Consider the following 20,022-nt stretch of genomic DNA (forward strand, 5'->3'; position numbering starts at 1 on the left):
AAATGACACGCATTTCGTAGAAAGCTACGGGTGTGGTGTACCCAAGTGAGCGACAGTGTTCAGCGCAAATGGAGACTTCCGAATGATCCCCAGCCAGAGCCACAGAAAACCACGGCGCATTCATGCCGCGATCTTCGATGTACTTGTATCCGTCCTGATCTTCACAAGAATGCAACGAACGCAACATCACGCATTCCTCATATATGGGAGACCTAGAGCACTTCTTCTCCTCCTTCGTGACTACTGTGACGTAGATACGCCGTTTCCCTCTTGTAGTTAGGACGATTCTTCGAGAGGAACCAGCTCGGAGTCGTGAAGAGCTCCGGATATATAGAAGTTTCAGATTTGTAGAAGTTTAGACTATCCAGATACAATCTAGTACTGCGATTACTCACAACGGGCAGACCTGACGTGAATCAGCGGGCACAGCCAAAAATGTGGTGACTGCGTAGCGCTGGGAGGTGCTGCTGGTGGCAATGAATTCCAGCATTGTCGTGAGCTCATATAAGTACTTATGTCCGCCACTATCGTCGAACATTCGCGAAATGATGGGGGTTGCCAGGTAGGTCCGGCAAGCAAAACAAACGTGATTTCAAGTCCAATGCGCGACCGAGCTATGCGATGTTCATCAGCCCATAGATCGCTAATGAGCAGCTTTCTGATTGCGATTTCTGCGTTGCAAACCTTGGCGAGGGCTGAACGATGTTGACGAGATGCATTTGCTTACGAGCGATGCCAAGCGCTTTACCATAAATTGCTTGGCCTTTGATTGCGAAACGTTCTGTCGGATATCAGATCTGTATCGCCTAATTTAAGACTCGCGGTTTGTGGGGTAAACGCGCGAGTTTTTGCGTCCGCTCGACATCGTCGTGTGAAGTCGCTCGTCGCCCAGTCGAGCCAGCCTTCACTGCGTCACTGCTGCCTACAGTCGACTGCAACGCAACACACGGGCCAGAGGCGCTCGCTTCCATCTCCCTCCCGACGGTTCAAGTTTCTAAATCTAAAACGTCCAGACGGCGCGAGTCTCTGGTGTGCATACACCAACTCGACTCAGAAGAAGGAAGGCCAGGCAGGACCAGCAGAGCAGGCGCATGCGCTCCGAGGCCGTGAACACGCAGGGGGGCGCGCCAGGGGACCGGCCGCCGGCCGCCGCGACGACGTCCGACGTGGCCGTGGTGGCCGCCTCGTGCGCGTCCGCCAGCTCCACGGGCGCCGAGTCGCCCGCCACGCCCATGGAGGTGGCGCTGCAGCAGGAGCAGAAGCCGCAGAACCGGCAGCAGGACGAGCCCATGACGGCGTCGCAGGTCACGCAGATGCAGAACGAGCAGCGGCGCGAGCGCCACTGGCGGCGCGCGGTGCACAGCGAGCTCAGGGACCGACTGGTGGCCGCCATGTACGTGCATTAGTTGGAGAGGGGGAGAGGGAGAGGCTTGTGCTGATTGGATTGGTGGGTTGCTGTGCAGGATGGAGCAGCTGCAGCGGATAACGGGGGACCCGGACGCGCGCCACCTGCGCATGTGCGCGTCCCGCTACGAGTCGTTCGTGTGGAAGAAGAGCGCGAGCCAGCTGCAGTACAAGCAGAAGCTGGAGCACCGCCTCGAGTCGCTGCGTCGCCAGCCGTCGCACGGCGAGAACGAGGGCGTGGAGGTCACGGTGCGGCTGGTGGAGGGCCACCGCCTGAACCTCATTCGGTCGCCGAGTCCGGCCTTGCAGCGACAGCCACCGGTCACTGCCGCTGCTGCTGCAATTGCCACTGCTGCTGCTGCGGCGGCGGCGGCTCCGGCGTTGGTGCCGTGTCCTTACAGCAGACACCAGACGCAGCATGAGGGCGGCTATTCGCCCACAGGAGACCCGCATCGATACAGCAGCCGCTCCGGCGGCCGCAGGTCCAGTAGCTCCAGTGGCAGCAAGCGGTCAGGGAAGAGGAAGATGCGGGCCTCGTCCTCCTCGACGTCGTCGTCCTTGGAGACAGACACGCGGCGTGACGAGATGTACTTCGCCAAGCTGCGCGTGATGAAGAGCCAGTACCGCGACGAGGTCGCGCTGGTGTTCCGGGAGCTGTGCCGCGTGAACACGGTGATCCAGCACTCGGCCAGTCTGCGACGCCACGAGTCCAACAACCTGGGCGACTTCCTGGCCAACCTGAAGAAGATAATTTATTTGCTGGAGCAGCAGCCCGGCGAGGCCTGCGGCATGATCCCGGCCCGCAAGCGCACGGTCGAGTACCTGGACGTGGTGGAGTCTCACATCCAGCGGAAGGTGCTGCCGATCCTCCACCGCCTGCGCCACACGTACTCGACCATCCTGCGCCCCATCGTGCTCAACTACATGAAGAACAGCTTCCGCTACAACCGACGGTTCTAAAACGCAGCAGCCGCCGCCGAGAGTGCCAAGTCCATCGAGTCAGCGCTCGACGCAACCACAACACAAATCCGGTACACTGAGATGTAGTTCAATGCAGAATAAAGGCAAGAGGAGGAATCGGACCCTCGCTTATTATCAAAACCGCAACAGAATCTTTCGATCCTCAAACAACCATCAGTGCACTTCCGCTTCCAGCACGGTCAAGTTGAAGTCAACCAGTACATGTCACTATTACGAGTTCCATGTCACTAAACCTCATCTCCATCAATTGCGTGGCACATTCCTACAGTAGAAGAGCCCAAGGCAGGAAGGACGACGAGATGGCCACGACGGAGGCGGAGCTGCGCGCGCTGGACCGGCAGATCGCCGACCTGATGCAGCAGAAGGCGACGGTGCAGGCGCGGCTGGAGCGCGAGGCCGGCGGCGCGCGCGCCAAGCAGATGAGCGCCGAGGTGGTGGACAGCAACCCGTACAGCCGCCTCATGGCGCTCAAGCGCATGGGCATCGTGGCCAACTACGAGAAGATCCGCGAGTTCTCGGTGCTGGTGGTGGGGCTGGGCGGCATCGGCTCCGTGGCCGCCGAGATGCTCACGCGCTGCGGCATCGGCAAGCTCATCATGTACGACTACGACACGGTGGAGATCGCCAACATGAACCGCCTCTTCTTCCGCCCCGAGCAGGCGGGCATGACCAAGACGGCGGCGGCCAAGCAGACGCTGCACAGTAGGCGTCGCAGTTGATGTTGAGAGAAAAGTAGGGAATTGTTTTTTTATTAAAGTTTTTTTTGTGTTTTCTGGTGCCAGGCATCAACCCGGACGTGGTTTTCGAGGAGTACACGATGGACATCACGACGACCGCCAACTTCGAGCAGCTGCTGGACAGGATGCAGCACGGAGGCGTGGACGGCAAGAGCAAGATCGACCTGGTGCTGAGCTGCGTGGACAACTACGCGGCGCGCACGGCGCTCAACCAGGCCTGCAACGAGCTCAACCAGGAGTGGATGGAGTCGGGCGTGTCGGAGGACGCGGTCTCGGGCCACATCCAGTTCCTGCTGCCCGGCCGCACGGCGTGCTTCGAGTGCCTGCCGCCGCTCATTGTGGCCAGCGGCATCGACGAGTCCACGCTCAAGCGCGAGGGCGTGTGCGCGGCCTCGTTGCCCACGACGATGGGGCTAGTCGCGGCGATGCTGGTGCAGAATGTGCTCAAGTACCTGCTGGGCTTCGGCCAGGTGTCATACTACCTGGGCTACAGCGCCATGAAGGACTTTTTCCCGTCGGACGTGATGCGCCCCAACCCCGAGTGCTCGAATGCGCAGTGCCGCAAGCAGCAGGCTGCGCCCGAGCACGCTAACTGGACGCCTATGGTCTGGAAGGCTCTGGGCCACGACGGACAGGAGAATATGGTCGTGGAGCATGATGACAACGAGTGGGGCATTGAACTTGGCGGTGACGACGATGCTGCTGCCTCTAGTGTCACGGAAGCTCCTGTCGCTGCGGAGTCCTCGAAGCTGGCTTCGGGTCTCACGTTTGCGTACGAGCAGCCCTCCGCGGCGTCGGCAGCTGATGCTGAGGAGAACTCGGCGTCAGTAGCGGACGTGGACGTTAGCCTGGAGGACCTCATGGGACAGCTGAAGTCGCTTTAGATGAATTCATCAACCTTTCGTCTTGGAATCGATGCGTCGTGAGTGGCGCGAGGGCATCGCTAGGAAGGCCCCTCGAGCGCGTTGTAGCAGTGGGGTAATGAGTTAGATGGAGAATGAAGAGAGTTGCGCGTGATGGGGTTGCCTTTGTGTTGCTCGCTTTCTATTATTTTACTGAGCGTCTAATACGTCACGGAAGGCCTGTAGCAGTGCGATGCTGGATGCCTCGATTGCTTCGTTCCAGAAGCCCTCCTGCAACCGCCGATCAAGAATTTGCGCTACTTTGACTACATTTGCCAGAGTTTTGCTGGACTCTGGCGCCGTCTCCACCACAATTTGCATGGCATCCAGTGCCGAAGAGCATACAACAAGATCTGTACAGGTCTCCAGTTCTCGCAAGAAGTCCACGAACGTAAGTCCAAGTTCGGCGATTTCTTCTGCGTGCAGCTCGGTATTTGTAGTTGGAGCCTGAATTCCACCCGACGACACGTACAACTCGCGAATGCTGGCTGGTAGAAAGCTGTAGTTGACATTCAGCAACTTTTCTTTGCGGGCACTTCCAGATTCATCCTCTTCGGCAAGTTTCCCAGCAGATGACGACATGGAGAATGCTGACGACTGCAGTAAGCAACCATACAAATTTTCAGAATCCTGTGCACTGTATCCTCAAAAGTTTCATAGAGTTAGCTTACATGTTTTGAAAGACCACTTGACGATGAACCATGGAGGGACTTCAGCGATTTCCGGGTGAGGTGGCCACGACTGAGAGCCTGAATGCATGTAGCAGCTTCAATCTCTTCAAGGCAGTGATCACGGGTGGTGAGGTACTGTTTCCAGAAATTTTGAATTGTGATAGCAGCAATCTGTTGAACGCTCACGAGCTCCTGCTGAACTGCAGCATGGTGAATAGCTGTCTGGCGTGCCTCATAGTCTCGATAAACCTGCTGAATTGCACGGGCAGCTATACTGCGGACGCCTTCATCGACTGCGCGTTGCATATTGTGTCGATGTAAGCGAAAGGACCTTTGAATTGTGCTCGCCGCCGAGTAAACTCCGGCTTTCAGGCATTCGGTCAGCAAGCGGCTCTGGCGCCCGCGCACCAGTGCCTGGATTTTGACAGCGCTAAGCTCTTCCAGAAACTCTTGTTCCTGCTCCATTGCACGATCGAGGGCAACGGAAAAGTGTTTCTGCTCAATGTAAGACCTGCTCATGTCACCAGCGTTGTCCTGTGCAATGTGTTGTCGAATGCAAAAACCTTTGATCAACGCTTGGATGCGCACTACGGCGGCATTTTGTCGCTGTGTTTCCGATTCTGCTGTGTTGAGGCTGATGCGTGGTGTTACGGCAGTCGAACGCGATGGTGTGTACACTTCTTCCATAGTGTTGCGAGCGGTATGGGGTGGTGCGGACTTCCACTCTTCATCGTCTTCATAAACGTCACTACGCGAACTTGCCTCAGTCGATGCCTTAAATGGCGCTTTTACGCCATCAGGATCGCTGAGAGGGATAGATGAAACAGTGAGACTTCGGCGAGGTTCTTCTGGTTGTTTAGGATGGCTTAGGTTCATGCGTGGTACTGTGGCCGAGGAATTTAGGCGGTGTGGTTCCGATCGTTCGTCTTCGTTCAGCAGCGTTTGGATCGATCCAATCGACTTGTTAACAGCAGCGCCAAGCGCAACATCAGCAATTGTAAACGGTCGGCGTTGAGGAACAGGAGATGGCTTATCTCCTTCGTCTTCATCCTCGTCTATTCTTTTAGCCGCATTGATAGGTTTTCGACTGAGAGCTCGACGACACAATCGTTGGATGAGGCAAGCCGCCATATCCTCCACTTCTTCTTTCTGGAGCTCCAATTGCAATCTCTCCTCTTCAAGCCTCTTTTCCTCCTGTAGCATCTCGAGGTATTGTCGCGTCTGATGTTGAATCAAAGTAGCAGATTCATTCTCAAGCTTGACCTAGAAGCATACACAATGAGTGAGTTCTACCGAAAGAAAACAGGAAGGCAAAACGGGAATCGCAGAATTACCTGCTTCAGCTGATTGACCTCAGTTCGGCAGCGTTGGCCACGGAAGAAAGCCTGTAGTCGGCCACCCGCAGCTACACGGAACAATTGTAGTTCTGCATCACGCGCCTGAGCCTCGGATTCAAAAACATTGACATCTTCCACAAGGTCGAATCCGTCATCATCACTGGTCGTTTGGCTCTCCGACACAAGAGCTACTGGCTGTACTTGATCGGGTTTGCCGTCGCACACGCAAGCTTTGGTCAAGTTACCCGACGAGTCACGTCTTGCTTGCTCAATTCGATCACGAAGTTTCGAAGTAGCGCTCCGCGGGGTCGACACCCTTGATCCACATTCACTGTCCGCCGAGTTGATCCCTTCATGTCGATGTTTTGGGCTCCTTGCATGGTTTGCTGCTAGTTCTGCTGGTTTCACTGTCGGTGGGCGAGTTCCTACTCCACTCAGACCATCCTTAATACTCTCAGCCAGCTTTTTCATGCGCCGCAAATATTCCATGTGGCCTACACGCTTAGCTGGTAGATCGGGGTCCGTGTCATCATCTCCGCTGTAACCTGTAAGAGACGCACCCGGTGAATTCTCCTCGGGTCCCCTACTCGAAGAAACGACAGATTCACTGTCGCCATTTGGTTCGCTCTGATCTAGGGAAGTCTGCGAGCGACTATCATCCAACGCTCTGCGATGCCTTGACGAGCGCTGACCCTTTGCATAAGACATTCGACCATTTTGAAATCTAGCAACAGTTCGGCTGTCAGGTTCTCGCTCCTGTTGGTTGTTACTACAGTCTGAAGGCGCGGCTCCAGGATAGCTGTCGAATCCATCGTCACAATCGCCGTCGTCAAGTATAACGCCATAGTCCTCGTCATTCCCAATAAAATCATCGCCTTTCGCAGCAAAGTATAGCTGCCCTTGCAGCTTATGCCGCCGTTGGGTCTCCATTGGTACCGGATTTCGTCGTCGAGTTGCAGCAGTAGCACTTCCTGCACTTTGAGGCCGGCGAGTTTTCCGGTCGGTCTTGGAAGGTGCCATTGGATGTGTTTGGAAGTCATTCAGAGCATGTTCCTTCTCTAATTTCTTCCAGTGTGACTCAAAAGCGTCCTCCGCAGAATCACGAGATCCATGATTGCGGTAGTTTGGCCGTATTGATACCTTAGCTGACATTGGTCGCTGTCGAGTCGTTGCTGAAGCTGGACGCTGAGGCTTACCACCTCGACCAGATGCAGCACTACGCGGAGATCCATAGCGCAATCCTGCTGTTGAAGGCTTGGTGGCTTTGTAGCAGTGGGAGGCGACTGTAGAGCTATAGGATACGTCCCCTTCATTCACACATCGGGTTGAGGCATGTGCAGACTTCGGGCGAGTCATCGGTCGACGTCCATTGCCAGAACTGTTTGCTGTGCAGGCAGAAGCGGGAATACCATTCTGCCGGACATTCGCAGTCTGCTGCTTCTTCCTAGCATCAAGAAAAATCTTCTTGAAGGATTCGCAAAGCGCCTCATTCGTCTCACGGTACTTCCACACAAGCTGCAGAGCTTTCTTGTACCATTGCAAGCTCGCTTCTCCACGCCCGTTGAATTCTAACTCCACCGCCAGGTTGTGGTAAGCCACAGCAAGCGAGATAATTTTCTCCTCCCGGGTCTTCGGATCTAATGCATCGACCAAAGCTGCCTGGTCTCTATCGTCGACGTTACACTCACCGTCCTCGTCCCGTTCATTCCCAGCTCCATCTTCGAGACTTACGAGCTCCTCTTGTGTGTGAAAAATCGCAGCCTGGGCGTGTTCTAACGCCAGGTCGTGGCGACCAAGTTGAGACTGGATAGCGCACAAGTTAAGATGGGTGATCGACAGATTTTTCACGTGTGCGGAGCCAGAACCGATTTGTGCAGCCTCCTTCAAATACTTTAGCGCCGACTTCAGTTTGCCAAGTTTTCGATAGCAGCAGCCGATGTTGTTGAACGTAAGAATCTGTAGAGCTTGACATCTCTTGAAATTGCCCGGCGCTGTGATCGCCTCGGCCTTGCGTAACATTGCCAGACACTGGTCAAATTGCCCCTGCGCAAGATATTGCATGGCCACCGAATTGTAGCTCAGCATCACTTCATTAAGCGCCTTGTGCACAACAGAATTATCCACGCCAAACATGCGCCGCTTTAGCCACAAACTCTGCTCAAGGCACCCCAGCGCCTCCAAATCCATATTTTTCTGCTTCAAGCATGCCACCGTCGAGCTCAACATCTCCAAGAGGCTCTGGTCACTATCATGATTTGAGGCTTGCTTCCGATCGAGGTGGGCGCGTATTTTGCTTGGTGAATAGTCCGCTCCGGGCAGACATGCCGGATTACCAGGCGAGTCTCGTGGAATATGTGATGGTGTCTGAAATGGATTTCTCTTGGGGGAATGCGCACGCGGCGCTGATTCATGCTGGTTTTCATGACGATAGTAGTGCGTCATGTCTTCACGCTAGATGCCCGGCCTCTCCAGCGTTGTCGTGTTCGCGTCGGTCGGAGGAAATGAAAAGCGCGAATATGCGGCGGACACGGAAATAGAGGTGTCGAATCCTTCCCATGCGCTTAGATCATCCTCTGAGACTGCAAGGCACGACCAAGCCGACAGAACTTGAGTCCGCGGCTTGCAGCGGCACTGGCGGCCAGTGCGAGAGCTATTTTCCTGCAGTGTTTCATCCGCGGTTTCAACGAGTCTTGAAGGCTCAGAATATGGCGAAACGACCGCGCAATGCATCACTTTGGTGACCATTGCTCCGGCACTGCCTAGGCATGGAGAATTGAAAGCTAGCCGCTACATATACAACGACGCACGTGAGTCTCGATCAAAACCATATCCATTCTCTACACAAAAGTTCACTTCTCTTCCCTGGCACTGAAGCGTCCGCTGGTCTTCGTCTTTTATTCACCTTTTGTCGGCATCAACTATGCGTCTTGAGGCCGGGATTTCTTCAGCTGCAGCTCTAAGGACTTGATGTACTTCTTCATTTGGGCTATCTCCTGAGCCTGGCTGGCCACCACCTTCAGCAGGTCGTGCTTTTCGCCTTCCAGTCGCGCAGTCATTTGCTTGTACATGTCGGACAGTTTTAGCGAGTCATCCAGCGTGGAGAGCATCGACATTCGGCTAGGCGCGATACTCGGCGCGTTGGACATCGCATCATCTTCACGCTTGCCGGTAGGAAATTTCATGTGCCGCACATCTAGCCCAGATTTTAGAGGAGATTTAGCAGACGCTGAGAGCTTCACGGACCCAAACGCGGGGGTGAGGTGGTCCTCGGGTCTCATTACTGGAGACTCAGGAACGGTAACCTGTGGTCTCATCGGCGGAGAGGATGAATTAATCATCGGCGACGGCGGTGGAACTGGGGGCTTCATTGGCGAAGGCGGAACGTTCACAGGGGATTTTGCAGGAGAGGGTGGGACACCGACCGGAGGCTTCACTGGCGAAGGCGGGACATTGACCTGAGGCTTGCGTGAGGCATTGGCTTGGGGCTGAGGTGGCGGAGGGGTGCTAGTCTGAAACGGCGATGGCGCACTGCCACCAAACAAGCTGCTAGCGCTTGGCGCCTCATTGGCAAATAAATCCTGCGCTTGAACCGGGCTCGGAGCCTGTTGAGCATATTGTGTCGACTGTGCCGACTGGGCTGGGTGCGCCCAATCTCCATTATACGTTGGTGCAGGCGACGCAAACAAGCTGTCTGCACTCGCCACGCTCTGGTTCCCACCGTCATTCGACGGCGCAGGGGATTCAAACGGGCTGCTACCCGATTGCGACGGCGTAGAAGCAAATGGATCCACTGACGAGTTCGACGGAGCAGAAGCAAACGGGTTCGCCGCCATTCCCGACGTCGCTGACTGCTGCTGCTGTTGCTGTGGTTCCTGTCGCATCTTCGCAGCCTTCGGAGGCTGCGCAGCAAACGGATCGTGCGCGTTTGCAGCTGGCGCCGGACTGTTAAACACGTCTCTGTTCTCCCCGGAGCGCGGCGCAGCGAACGGGTCGTGCTGCGTTGGCTGCGTCCCAAACATGCTCCCGTTCTGCGACGGCGAGGCAGCGAACGGATCCTTGGGCGGCGCTCCACTGCCGTTCGCAGGCGCCGCCGCGAACAGGTCTTTCTGCGGCGGCGCGTTGTGCGCAAACATCGCTCCTCCGCTCGGCGAGGGCGCTGCTGCAAATGGGGGCGCCGTATTGCTGTTGCTGCTGTTGCCGAACATGGCTACTCCGTTGCCGTTCCCATTGGCCGCGAAGGGGCTGGACCCCGACTGGGAGCTGCTGCGTCTGTACGGGTTGCCTCCCCCACTGCCGCCGGAGGACGGCGGGCCGCCGAACAGCTCTCGTGCCGGCGGCGGGCCGCCCGCGAACAAGTCGGCGGCAGCCTTCTGCTGGTAGAACGGGCCGCCCTCCCTGCTGCCCGGCGGCGTGGCGGCCTTGTAGAGCGGCGTCTGGCCCTGGCTGTTGGGCGCCGACGGCGGCCTGTAGCCCGCGGGCGGCGGCGTGAACAGCCGCTGCTGCTGCTGCTGCTGTTGGTGCTGCGGCGGCCGGTGCTGCTGGCTGCTGTCGGCGTTCAGGTCCACGGTCTCGTACACGCCACCGGAGGACTGCGACGTGAGCGGGATCTCCTCGAGGCCGGCGCCGCCCTGCGCCCACTGCGGCTGCGGCTGCGGCTGCGGCTGCGGCTGCGGCTGCGGCTGCGGCTGCGTCGGAGGCGGCTGGTAGTAGAAGGGTCCGCCGGGCGCCGCGCGCTGGAACGAGCCGCGGTTGCCGCCGTGGTAGGAGCTGCCCGAGCTCTGCGGCGGCGCGGGGATGGGCGGGCGCGACGCCGGCGGGCCCTGCGCGCCCGGCGAGTCCGCCACGAAGTGCTGCAGCAGCCGGTTCATGCTCGGCGGGGGCGTGCTCTGGTCTGGTGCTGGAAGCTGGAATGGGTACCACGTACCGCCTGTGGCGTGAAATGAATTAATTGCACGAAATATTATATTTAATTCGGAAAAAGCAATTATAGACCCATCTGTACCCATTTCCAGGAAATGGGAGGCGCCAGTAGCGGGAAATGGGTACGCGCAGCAGGACGCTCAAGTACCTGCCGGGCCACGCGCTGCGCTTCGGCGTGGCGGCCACGGCGCGGGACGACGTCAGCGGGGACGTGGTGGAGGCCGTGTGCCTGTTCTGCAAGCACTTCGGGCGCGAGCAGCGCGCCGACAAGAAGCGCAAGAGCGCCAGCACCGTCAAGCACTTCCGCGACTCGTTCCGGCCGGACCAGTACACGCAGCACCACCAGCTGCAGCACCCGACGCAGTGGCAGCGCTACAAGGCCTGCAGCGACGCGGAGAGGCGGCAGTTCTTCCCTCAGGGCGGCCATGTGGTCCCCACAATTGACGTCGCTCCAGCTACGTGCACCACCAGGACGGGGCTGCTGGACGGGGGACCCAAACGGACGCTGCTGCCCAGGGCCGAGGAGAGAGGCCGCTGCTTCGACCTCAAGGCCTCCATCGTGGAGATCGTGGCCGTGCTGGCCGTGGGCTTCGGCCCCGTCGAGGCGACGGTCAAGACCCGGGACCGCCTCATGTTCCAGTACATGACCCACCACGACTACGACGGAGAGCTGCCGTCGGGCTGCCCGGGCTGGTCTCCGCCCGCCGACACGTTCCAGAGCTGCTACGTGGTGCAGCAGGACCCGCCCGTGTACCGCGTCGTGGTGTTCTCCAAGGCGCAGATGGACTTGCTCATGGAACTGGCGGCCGACGGACTGTCGGCGCCGCAGATTGCCAAGTCCGTGCAGGTTTTCAGGCGGCACGCGCCCATGCTGCTGGGCGACTTGGTGGACAACACGAAGAAGGCGGAGGTGACCTCGAAGCGAGGCGTGGCGATGGCGGCGGAGAGGGCGGAGGAGCGAGAGAGGAAACGCTTTCGCGTCGAGGACGACGTGAGCCCGGCGTACAATGAACAGCAGACGGCAGAGTTCGTGAGGCTGGGCGTCGCTGCGAGCATGAGTGTCATTGCCGGTTTGTTGGAAGACACGTGGGCGTTCTCACTGGAGCTACGCACAGTTGAGCGGCACCCCATGCTATCGTATTTGGATGTACGCGCGAAGCTTTACAGTCGTGTCGGCGGCATGTGGAATGCCCATTTGCTCGCGATCCCAAGGTATGTCGGGAAGTGTGACATCATGATGTTCCAGACTCTGGATCGAGTATTGACGGTGCTGCTGCCGGGATGGAGACAACGGCTGCTTGGAGTTACCATCGAAGGGGACGTACCGATCCCAGCGCGGATAATTGACCTCACGAAGCACTTTCAGAACGCGGCAAGTGGGTCCGTACTGTATCGCACCAACAACAGCAGTGCCTCGTTGCAGCGCATATTGCAGATTTTTTACGCTTCAGTCGGCCGAGGCCGTTTTCTTCAGACGTTAAAGTCGTTGAGCGATTACGTTCGCAGGGAGCCTAGCGTGGTGTCTGAAATAGAGAGATATCCCGGTTATCGAGACCAGTGGGAGGACAGCATGCATGGTTCGTCTAAGTCGCCATTGGCGTTTGGAAAGGAGATCGAGCTGCTGATGGTTTACAATGGCATGCTTCGAACGCATTTTAAGGATATCGCTTCGACGACGATAGCGCCATCGATGTCATGGTGGGTGATGCTGGAGTTGGTGCAGTGGGTAAGCTCTCGCGCTAATGCGATCTTCGAGGAGTTGGAGAAGGGCCACGTTGGCATCTCGCAGCAAGCAGCAGTCATAGCCAGCTTGGCTGAGGAGTTCATCACCGGTTTCCACGCTCAATTCGTAGGGGAAGAACATTCGTCGTCTCGAACACACTCAAATGATGTCGTGTCTAGTGATGGCCGAATTGCTCTGAGCCTGAGCACGATGCTAAAATTTGTCATGAGCTCAAGCCAAATTGCACCCGAGTTGATGCAGTATGAAGACTCTGCTACGGTGAACTCGGTCGCCGCAGACTTGGCTGCAGGCGCTGTAGATATGGTTGCATCGTTGGTTGAGTTCAGTGTCAGCCTGAAGAAACAGGATGCTGCTTGCGCGAATAGCACCGGCATTGCCGTGAATCACACGATCGCCGTAACAGACATGCTACCTCCAGTGCTGCCACACGAACTAGCTCAGCTCAGTCCAGCCGAGTTTGTGGAGCTACTCCGAGCACATGCTGTGACATCTCGAGGAACTCTGACAGACGCGGATATCATCGCTATCCGCGAAGAGCACGAACTGCTGCGACGCAACTTCACCGAGAATGAAGACATCCGCTACGCTCTGGAGAAGTGCGCACAAGATACTTCCTTCGATGTGGCGTGGAGCCTCGTGGACTGCCGCTTCAAAACCCTCGAGGCCTTTGCCGGCGGGCTTGCCACAGTTCGGCCACTGGACACTGTCGCATTTAGCGACCAGAGAGCGCGAGACCTGGTTGTGTGTACGAAGGAGCTGGAGGAGGCCCGCTTGCTTCTGGCAGACTTCGAGCTCGAGAGCGCCTTGCACGCACAGCAACTGCAGTCGCTGACTAAGCTGCAGGAGGAAATTTACGACCGAAAACTCAGCGAAAACCGAAGCAGGCTGGTGCATGCACTGCAGAGAAGCAGTGAAACTACCAACTAGACGAAGTTCGTCGTGACCGTCCGTACCAAGTTGAAGTTGATGCGTATCAAAACGCGATCTTTGAATCTTTGGTGACGCCGTTTGGGCCCCGAGTCGAGATCGCCGCTCATTTCTCGACCGGAATCGTCAGCCGCACATCAACGAGTCTCGGACGCAATGCAGTTCTTCGCAGCGCAAGGCAAGGATAGCTTGGTGGCAGCAGCGCTAGAGGCGTCGATGCGCTCGGTCAGGCTGTGCGGCGCCAACGCTAGTGCGTTCGACCTAGAAGAGCACCAGGTACTGTGCACCATCTCGAAATCCTGTGGACTGGATCTGACATTCTCTTGGTGATACTGTAGCGCTGGTGTGCTGAGACTATGAAGCTGCGCGTGGTGCTGAAGGTGAGCGCTCCCGAAGCTCGAGGCACCTACCTGCAGAAGCACACGACGTACCTCGTGACGCAGGAGCCCCACCAAGAGGGCGTCCGCCGACGCTTCCGAGATTTCGAATGGCTGCGCGTGGTGCTCCATGCACGCTACGTGGGACTCTTAGTGCCGCCGTTGCCGGAGAAGACGACAACGGCGGCGGTGCTCAAGAATGACGCCTTCTTGCAAAGCCGCATGCGCGCGCTGCAGCACTTCCTGAACGACATCATGCAGTCGCCGTACCTGCGCTCGGACGCAGCGGTTGCCAGCTTCTTAGGGGAGCCTGGCGACGAGGCGACTTGGGAGGCCATGAGGAAGGGCACGGCGGTGATGGAAAATGCTGGGGAAGGGCACATGCGCTGGCTGCAGCGTATTATGTGCGAGCATATTGCAAGCTCATCGGAGAAGTACGTCGTGTCAGTGTGCACAGCTGAAAGCGTGGCCGAGAGACTGACGTTATGCTTCGTTTTTCAGCGAGATTTCCGTGTTCAAGCGGCACGTTGAGCAGCGTGAGAGGCTGCTGGGGGAGCTAGCGGCCTGTGCCAAGCGTCTTGCAGACAAGAGCGCCGCGATGGCGAAGGATGTGAGCACGCTGCATGCGATCTTTGCGGGGTGGCAATTGGCCGAGACAGGCACGGGCACGTTCGAAGCGCGGAATGACGGACCCCTTGTATCTCTGCTCGACAAGTCAAGTAAGTAGTGCGAGTTGTATCGGTAGTTTTTATCTGCATTCGCTTACCACTACACTTTTACTAGCGGCTACAATCTGCGGCTGGAGTCAAGTGGAGAACTTCCAGCCTGCGATCTACGAGCTGCTTTTGCTGGAAAACATCAAGTACATGCTGCACCAGGCCACCGGCATGAAGCAGATGCTCATAGAGCGTGAGCGTGCGATTGCTGGCGAGTCCTCGCCGGAGCGCAAGCCTTCTCCACCGCCGTCGGAGTCCCCAACATCTCCGCCGACGTCTGGGTTTTCCGTGGCATCGTTCACGTCAGCAGCATCGTCAGCAGCGTCGAGATTCATGAGCGCAGTGGAGCCACCGTCACTCAGCGTCGAGGAGCAGCAGCGTCGAGCACACCACATCAGCGAGCTTATCACGCGCGCGTTGATGGCCGCGGAGATGCAGCGCTTCCGCTCCGAGACGACCAAGGCGCTGGAAGACATCATGAACCACTTTTCCTGCGCCGAGGCGCAACTCACCAAGCGCTTGGGCTCTGTGTGGCGCGAGTATCTCAAAACCTCTCCAGCCGACCCTCAAGCGCTGGCCCAAAGCACCAAGGAGCTGCTCGACTCGGCGTCAACCAGCAACAGCTCACCCACCCCTTCACCTGCCGACGCGTTTTGAACATGAACATCTACATGCACATGTAGCCATGTCAACTTCAACAAGACCACCACTTTAACCTACGCACCGTTTTGCAACTAGTAATGAACAACTAGCAATGAACTATCCTACAACGATGGACGCACACCATTAGCTCATCACTACCAGCGCCGTAGACCACCATCCAGTCTCAATTCTTGCCCCTCCAGCCCCAGTGCATGACAACCAGCCAACCAGTCTGTCCCGTAAGTAACATCGAGCATATACGGGTCTGACGCCGCACTTATCCAAGCGCTCGTTAACTATGGCGCCGCCATCAGAGACGCCCCCTGTCCGCCTGTTCCGGGAGAGCCATGCGCAGCGCTACGGCCTGGCGGTGATCGGGCGCGACGAGGTGACGGGCGCCGCCACGTGTGCCGTGTGCCTGTTCTGCCGCCACTTCGGGCGCGAGGAGCGGCCGGGCAAGAAGCGCAAGGCGCCCACCACCGTGAAACTCTACCGCAACGCCTTCCGCACCGACCTGTACCTGCAGCACGTGCTGCTGCAGCACCCGGCGCGCTGGGAGCAGTACAAGAGGTGCGCGGACGAGGACAAGCGCGCGTTCTTCCCGGCGGACCCCGCCGCTCGGTCCGAGCTGGAGGAGGAGCAGGTCGTGAGCACTGCGGAAGCTGCGGCGGCCGCCAAGCGCTCGCCCGCGGAGAAGCACTGCTGGTTCCTGCTCCCCAAGAGGCTCGTGGAGCTGGTGCTGCCCCCGGTGGCGGCGTGGGATGGTCGGCCGTGGCAACCGACGAGTGTCTTCAGGGTCTGTGAGGTGGCGGAGCAGTCCGTGGATGGAGAGAGGGGGCAGTTCTACCACGTCGCGCTCGTCCGCAGAGCTGACCTGGAGGTGGCGGTGGACGCACTGGCGGCGGGGCTGTCGCCACGACAAGCGGCGCGGCATTTAGCTGCGCTGGAGAGGCGAGCAACCGCGGGTGGTGTGACAACGTCGCTTCCAGTGCTGAAGGAGACGGACATGCGAGACCTGGCGCGGTTGGCGGTGGCCGAGAGCTTACGGGTTGCAGGTCGGCTGCTTGCAGAGGTGTGGGGCTTTGGTCTTGTGCTAAGAGAGGTGACGGCGGCACCCACGCTGCCTGGAGCAGGATACCTGGATGTTCGTGTTGTGGTGTATGCGCAAGGTGAATTGCGAGATATTCACGTGGTCGCGCTGCCGATGTTTGAACGACGCACCGCTGGTGAGCTGGCGCAAGTGGTTGAGACCGTGCTGGACGCTGTTTTCCCGTTGTGGCGGGCAAAGGTGCTGGGGATCTCCCACGACGGACACCCTCTTGCTCGAGGCAGGACGGATGCAGCCCTGGCAGATGGTCGAGCTCCCTTTGCAGTCCCCTTGACGTCACTGTCCAAGCACCGCACAGCGGAGGTTTTCTCGTTGGTGAAGACGTCGATTTTGAACTCGACCCCGACGAATCCTAACCGTGTGCTGCACGAAACATGGGGAGCCTGCCGCCAAGTGTCTCTTGCACTTTCGGAGTTCTACGAGTCACTGCTAGGAGGAAGCTTTCTTCCGGTTCTGCGTACAGTCATTGCTTATGTTCGTGGAGATCCCGTGCTACTACAAGAAATGGGCCAACCGCCTACCGGTTGTTCGGTCACAAATCTGGGAAACATTGAAGGCGGCGCGCATTCCAACAATAAGAGTGTGGACCTACACGAGCATGCGGACTGGCTGGTCATGGGTGTTGTCACGCAGTGGATCACCGACAAGCGTGTTCGCTTGCGAAAGCAATTGGCGGGGTTGTCAAACTCCGCAACTTCTTCTTCTGCCACAGCAACTGCTGTCGATGATGTCTGGTGGGTAGCGTTTTTCGTAGTGCACTGGATCGCTACCCGAGCGAACGATGCTTTCCTCGAGTTGCGATTGCCTCGAGTTTCTCGCACACGACAGGGCCAAGTTATCACGGAAATGGCGGTGGAGCTCTTTGCCATTTTCAACATTCAGAAGGGGGAGCAAACAGAGGACCAGGAGCAGCGATATTTCTCACCTGACGGCAAGTTGTCGATTCTCAAGTCGAGTGTGAATGACTTCCTAGGCGACCAGGGTATCTTCGTTATCAACGTAGCCGACGGCTTGGAGGCGGCAGCTTCGGATAAGGTGCTGGAGAATATCGGTGTTTGCATGCTAAACCTAGCCGAGTCTTTGACTGATCTCAGCACCACGTCGCTAGAGGAGGGTGGAGTTGCTGGTTTGGCTACTGAAGACGTCGATCTCCCTCCAGTGCTACCGCAAGACTTGGCTCGGTTAAGCGGACGTGACTTCACTGCGCTGCTTAAGCAGCACAAAGGGCTCATGCATGTATCTTTCTCTGAAGAGGAATTGGACAATCTGGATCGGGAGTATCAAGCGTTCCATCGAGCAGCAACTCGTGATGCAGAGATGAAGAAGGCGTTGGCTCAGTGCCACAAAGAATCCCCATTCGTGCAGACATGGGCACTGACGAAGGGACGATATCCATTGCTTCAAGCGTTTGCTGGAGGACTTGCCAGTTCGTATGCTGCTCGTGATTTCGACTGCAAGAAATCCCCAGTAGATGTATCGCTAGGTGGGGATGTCACGGAGGATGCTGATGTACTACGCCTCGCTGCCACTGACTTTGGTCTTGAAACCAAACTACATGCTCGGCAATTGGACGCGCTTGGGCGTCTTTCAGATACTGACTGTGCTTCGGGTTGATCGCCCCCAGGGAAATACGGCTATCATAGATCCAAGCGTTTGGAAGTGGACACGTTTCCTATCGACGTCAAAACATGGAGTATATTTTTCTTGTTTCATTTTTTTCAATACCTTCTCCACTACACTGCGGCTGGGAACGTCATCATGAAACTGCAGAAATCGATGAAGATGTACTCGGTCAAAAAGTAGAAAATCGTGGCCAAAAAGATCGAGATAGGCAACGTCGGCAACGCCTTGTGCAACACAGCAAGCAGGAACAATGTGCCGCCAAGACCCTGTAATCACAAATTGATACGTGAAGGTTAGCGCGCAGTTCGTAGGCACACAACGTTACAGCGAAAGCACAGAGCGACTTACCATCACGATGCAGACGAAAGTAACAACAAACATTGAGAAGTCCTTGATGGCAGCACGACCGACTAGCAGACTGTAGAAGATGAAGTTATCCAGTCCCAGCTTGATGGTCTTGTCATCTTCCTCTTCCTCCTGACGTTGTCGTTGACGACGCTCACGTCTCGCCCGAACGGGGCAGGGCATGTCCATTGAGCACGAGCAGACATAGTACTTGTGCAAGATCAGGAGCCACAAGCGGTCCTGCGTGGGGAAGAACTTCTCAGCCACCTGGGGTGCCTTCCACGCATCTTCCGGGCTGAACATCTCGTAGAATTGGGTCAACAGGCCGACGAGCGCCTCCATCGTCTCGCACTCGTACGTTGTGAAGCTGGACTCGGCCACGTTACGTGGTCGTCCAGAAGACATCAACGGGGTCGGGGACGAGTCCGTGCGGTCATCACGCCCTGCGGCTGTCGAAGTTTCGGCCACAGGTGCCGCCGTTGGCACTTGAGGGGGTACGTTGCGCGTGCTGTTAGTCACGGACGCGTTGGCGTTGCTGTTCTGGTTGCTGTTGCTTGACGACTGCGACGTAGTCGACGATGACGGGCGGTGGGCAGTCGTCACCTCGTCCGTCGGTGTGTTCTTGGGGCGGCGCGGTTGCTCCTGCTGCTGCTGCGGCGGCGGTTGTTGACGCTGCTGCTGGCGCTCTTGTTGCTGCTGTTGCCTGTGGTGGTCGTGCGAAACTCCGTCGCGCACATCGGCTTCGTACAGCAGGCCGGGCAGCGGCGCCTGCTTCTCCTGGATGAGGCCAATGAGGTATTTGAGCGGGCCGCAGGGCGTGAGCACGGCGCACAGGTCGTAGCAGGCGAACATGACGCAGAAGGTGATGGTGGTCGACTCAGGCCACATGGAGAACTCCCAGGCCAAGATGACGCTGACCATGACGAGGTATCCGTTTTGCACGAACTTGGGCGTGCCCTTCTGGTAGAAGATGGAGATGACGCCGACGAAGCCGAAGTTGATCATGACGAAGAGGAAGGAGGGCCAGTCCACGGCCCAGCCGAACTGGTCGTTTACGATCTCGTCCACGAGCTGGCCGCCCACGAAGCTCAGGATGACCGTGGACGCGAACATGATGTAGCCACTCAGGAACTTCATGCAATTGTACTTGTACAGCAGCGCCATGCCGAACGTGAGCACGGCGACGACGCATTTTTTGATCAAGTCGTGTAGCGACGACTTGCTGATGCCCGAGCCGCCGCCGCTGCCGCTCGAGTCCGAGGCCGAGTTGCCGTACACGAGGTACGTGGACATGGAGGCCTCGACGCTGGAGCTGTGATAGTTGACCACCACGAGGCTGGCTACCACCATGGTCACGCACACGGGGAACACGATGGCCCAGAACGAGTTGATGCCGTGCATGAGGTCGTCGTAGCTCTCGCCCTCGCCCTCGCCCTGCTCCAGCTCCTGCTCCTGGGGCCTGTCCTGCCGCTGCTGCGAGGGCGCGGCCGACGCCGCCACGGGCGTGTCGCCACTGTTGGGCGTCGTGAGCATGTCGTAGTTGGTGCCAGCCAGCAGCGCCGTGTTGTCGATGGACATGGGGGCGGCC

At 57.7% G+C, this 20,022-nt stretch overlaps 8 protein-coding genes across 9 annotated transcripts; 5 read left to right on the forward strand and 3 right to left on the reverse strand.

Moving 5' to 3' along the window:
• Positions 1–1,091: 1,091 nt before the first annotated feature.
• IUM83_18425 (ABC transporter protein) lies at positions 1,092–2,364 on the forward strand (the record flags this gene model as incomplete). The annotated part of the gene is made up of 2 exons (XM_067943424.1): positions 1,092–1,393; positions 1,464–2,364. The coding sequence occupies 2 exons, from the start codon at positions 1,092–1,094 to the stop codon at positions 2,362–2,364; spliced, it is 1,203 nt and encodes a 400-aa protein (XP_067784821.1).
• A 320-nt stretch (positions 2,365–2,684) lies between these two features.
• On the forward strand, positions 2,685–4,006 carry IUM83_18426 (Ubiquitin-like modifier-activating enzyme 5; the record flags this gene model as incomplete). Its single annotated transcript, XM_067943425.1, has 2 exons — positions 2,685–3,087; positions 3,168–4,006. The coding sequence occupies 2 exons, from the start codon at positions 2,685–2,687 to the stop codon at positions 4,004–4,006; spliced, it is 1,242 nt and encodes a 413-aa protein (XP_067784823.1).
• Positions 4,007–4,174: 168 nt separating this feature from the next.
• Positions 4,175–8,258, reverse strand: IUM83_18427 (Tetratricopeptide TPR1; the record flags this gene model as incomplete). The annotated part of the gene is made up of 5 exons (XM_067943426.1): positions 4,175–4,621; positions 4,696–4,895; positions 5,799–5,958; positions 6,030–6,100; positions 7,442–8,258. 5 exons carry the CDS (start codon positions 8,256–8,258, stop codon positions 4,175–4,177), a joined length of 1,695 nt encoding a protein of 564 aa, XP_067784844.1.
• Positions 8,259–8,950: 692 nt separating this feature from the next.
• Positions 8,951–10,900, reverse strand: IUM83_18428 (23S rRNA (guanosine-2'-O-)-methyltransferase RlmB; the record flags this gene model as incomplete). The annotated part of the gene is made up of 1 exon (XM_067943427.1): positions 8,951–10,900. The coding sequence occupies one exon, from the start codon at positions 10,898–10,900 to the stop codon at positions 8,951–8,953; it is 1,950 nt and encodes a 649-aa protein (XP_067784826.1).
• A 170-nt stretch (positions 10,901–11,070) lies between these two features.
• On the forward strand, positions 11,071–13,623 carry IUM83_18429 (the record flags this gene model as incomplete). Of its 2 annotated transcripts, none has more annotated exons than XM_067943428.1 (1): positions 11,071–13,623. In XM_067943428.1, the coding sequence occupies one exon, from the start codon at positions 11,071–11,073 to the stop codon at positions 13,621–13,623; it is 2,553 nt and encodes an 850-aa protein (XP_067784824.1). The 2 variants fall into 2 exon arrangements, with proteins under 2 accessions (XP_067784824.1, XP_067784825.1); XM_067943429.1 differs by having other exon boundaries at positions 13,102–13,623.
• A 156-nt stretch (positions 13,624–13,779) lies between these two features.
• Positions 13,780–15,373, forward strand: IUM83_18430 (Sorting nexin; the record flags this gene model as incomplete). The annotated part of the gene is made up of 4 exons (XM_067943430.1): positions 13,780–13,899; positions 13,962–14,434; positions 14,502–14,719; positions 14,784–15,373. The coding sequence occupies 4 exons, from the start codon at positions 13,780–13,782 to the stop codon at positions 15,371–15,373; spliced, it is 1,401 nt and encodes a 466-aa protein (XP_067784871.1).
• Positions 15,374–15,656: 283 nt separating this feature from the next.
• On the forward strand, positions 15,657–18,080 carry IUM83_18431 (uncharacterized protein; the record flags this gene model as incomplete). Its single annotated transcript, XM_067943431.1, has 1 exon — positions 15,657–18,080. One exon carries the CDS (start codon positions 15,657–15,659, stop codon positions 18,078–18,080), a length of 2,424 nt encoding a protein of 807 aa, XP_067784872.1.
• A 119-nt stretch (positions 18,081–18,199) lies between these two features.
• IUM83_18432 (Presenilin-like protein) lies at positions 18,200–20,012 on the reverse strand (the record flags this gene model as incomplete). Its single annotated transcript, XM_067943432.1, has 2 exons — positions 18,200–18,355; positions 18,438–20,012. 2 exons carry the CDS (start codon positions 20,010–20,012, stop codon positions 18,200–18,202), a joined length of 1,731 nt encoding a protein of 576 aa, XP_067784869.1.
• Positions 20,013–20,022: the final 10 nt, after the last annotated feature.

The sequence above is a fragment of the Phytophthora cinnamomi genome (genome assembly GCF_018691715.1).
Source record: "Phytophthora cinnamomi strain GKB4 chromosome Unknown Contig84, whole genome shotgun sequence".
Classification (NCBI taxonomy): domain Eukaryota; phylum Oomycota; class Peronosporomycetes; order Peronosporales; family Peronosporaceae; genus Phytophthora; species Phytophthora cinnamomi.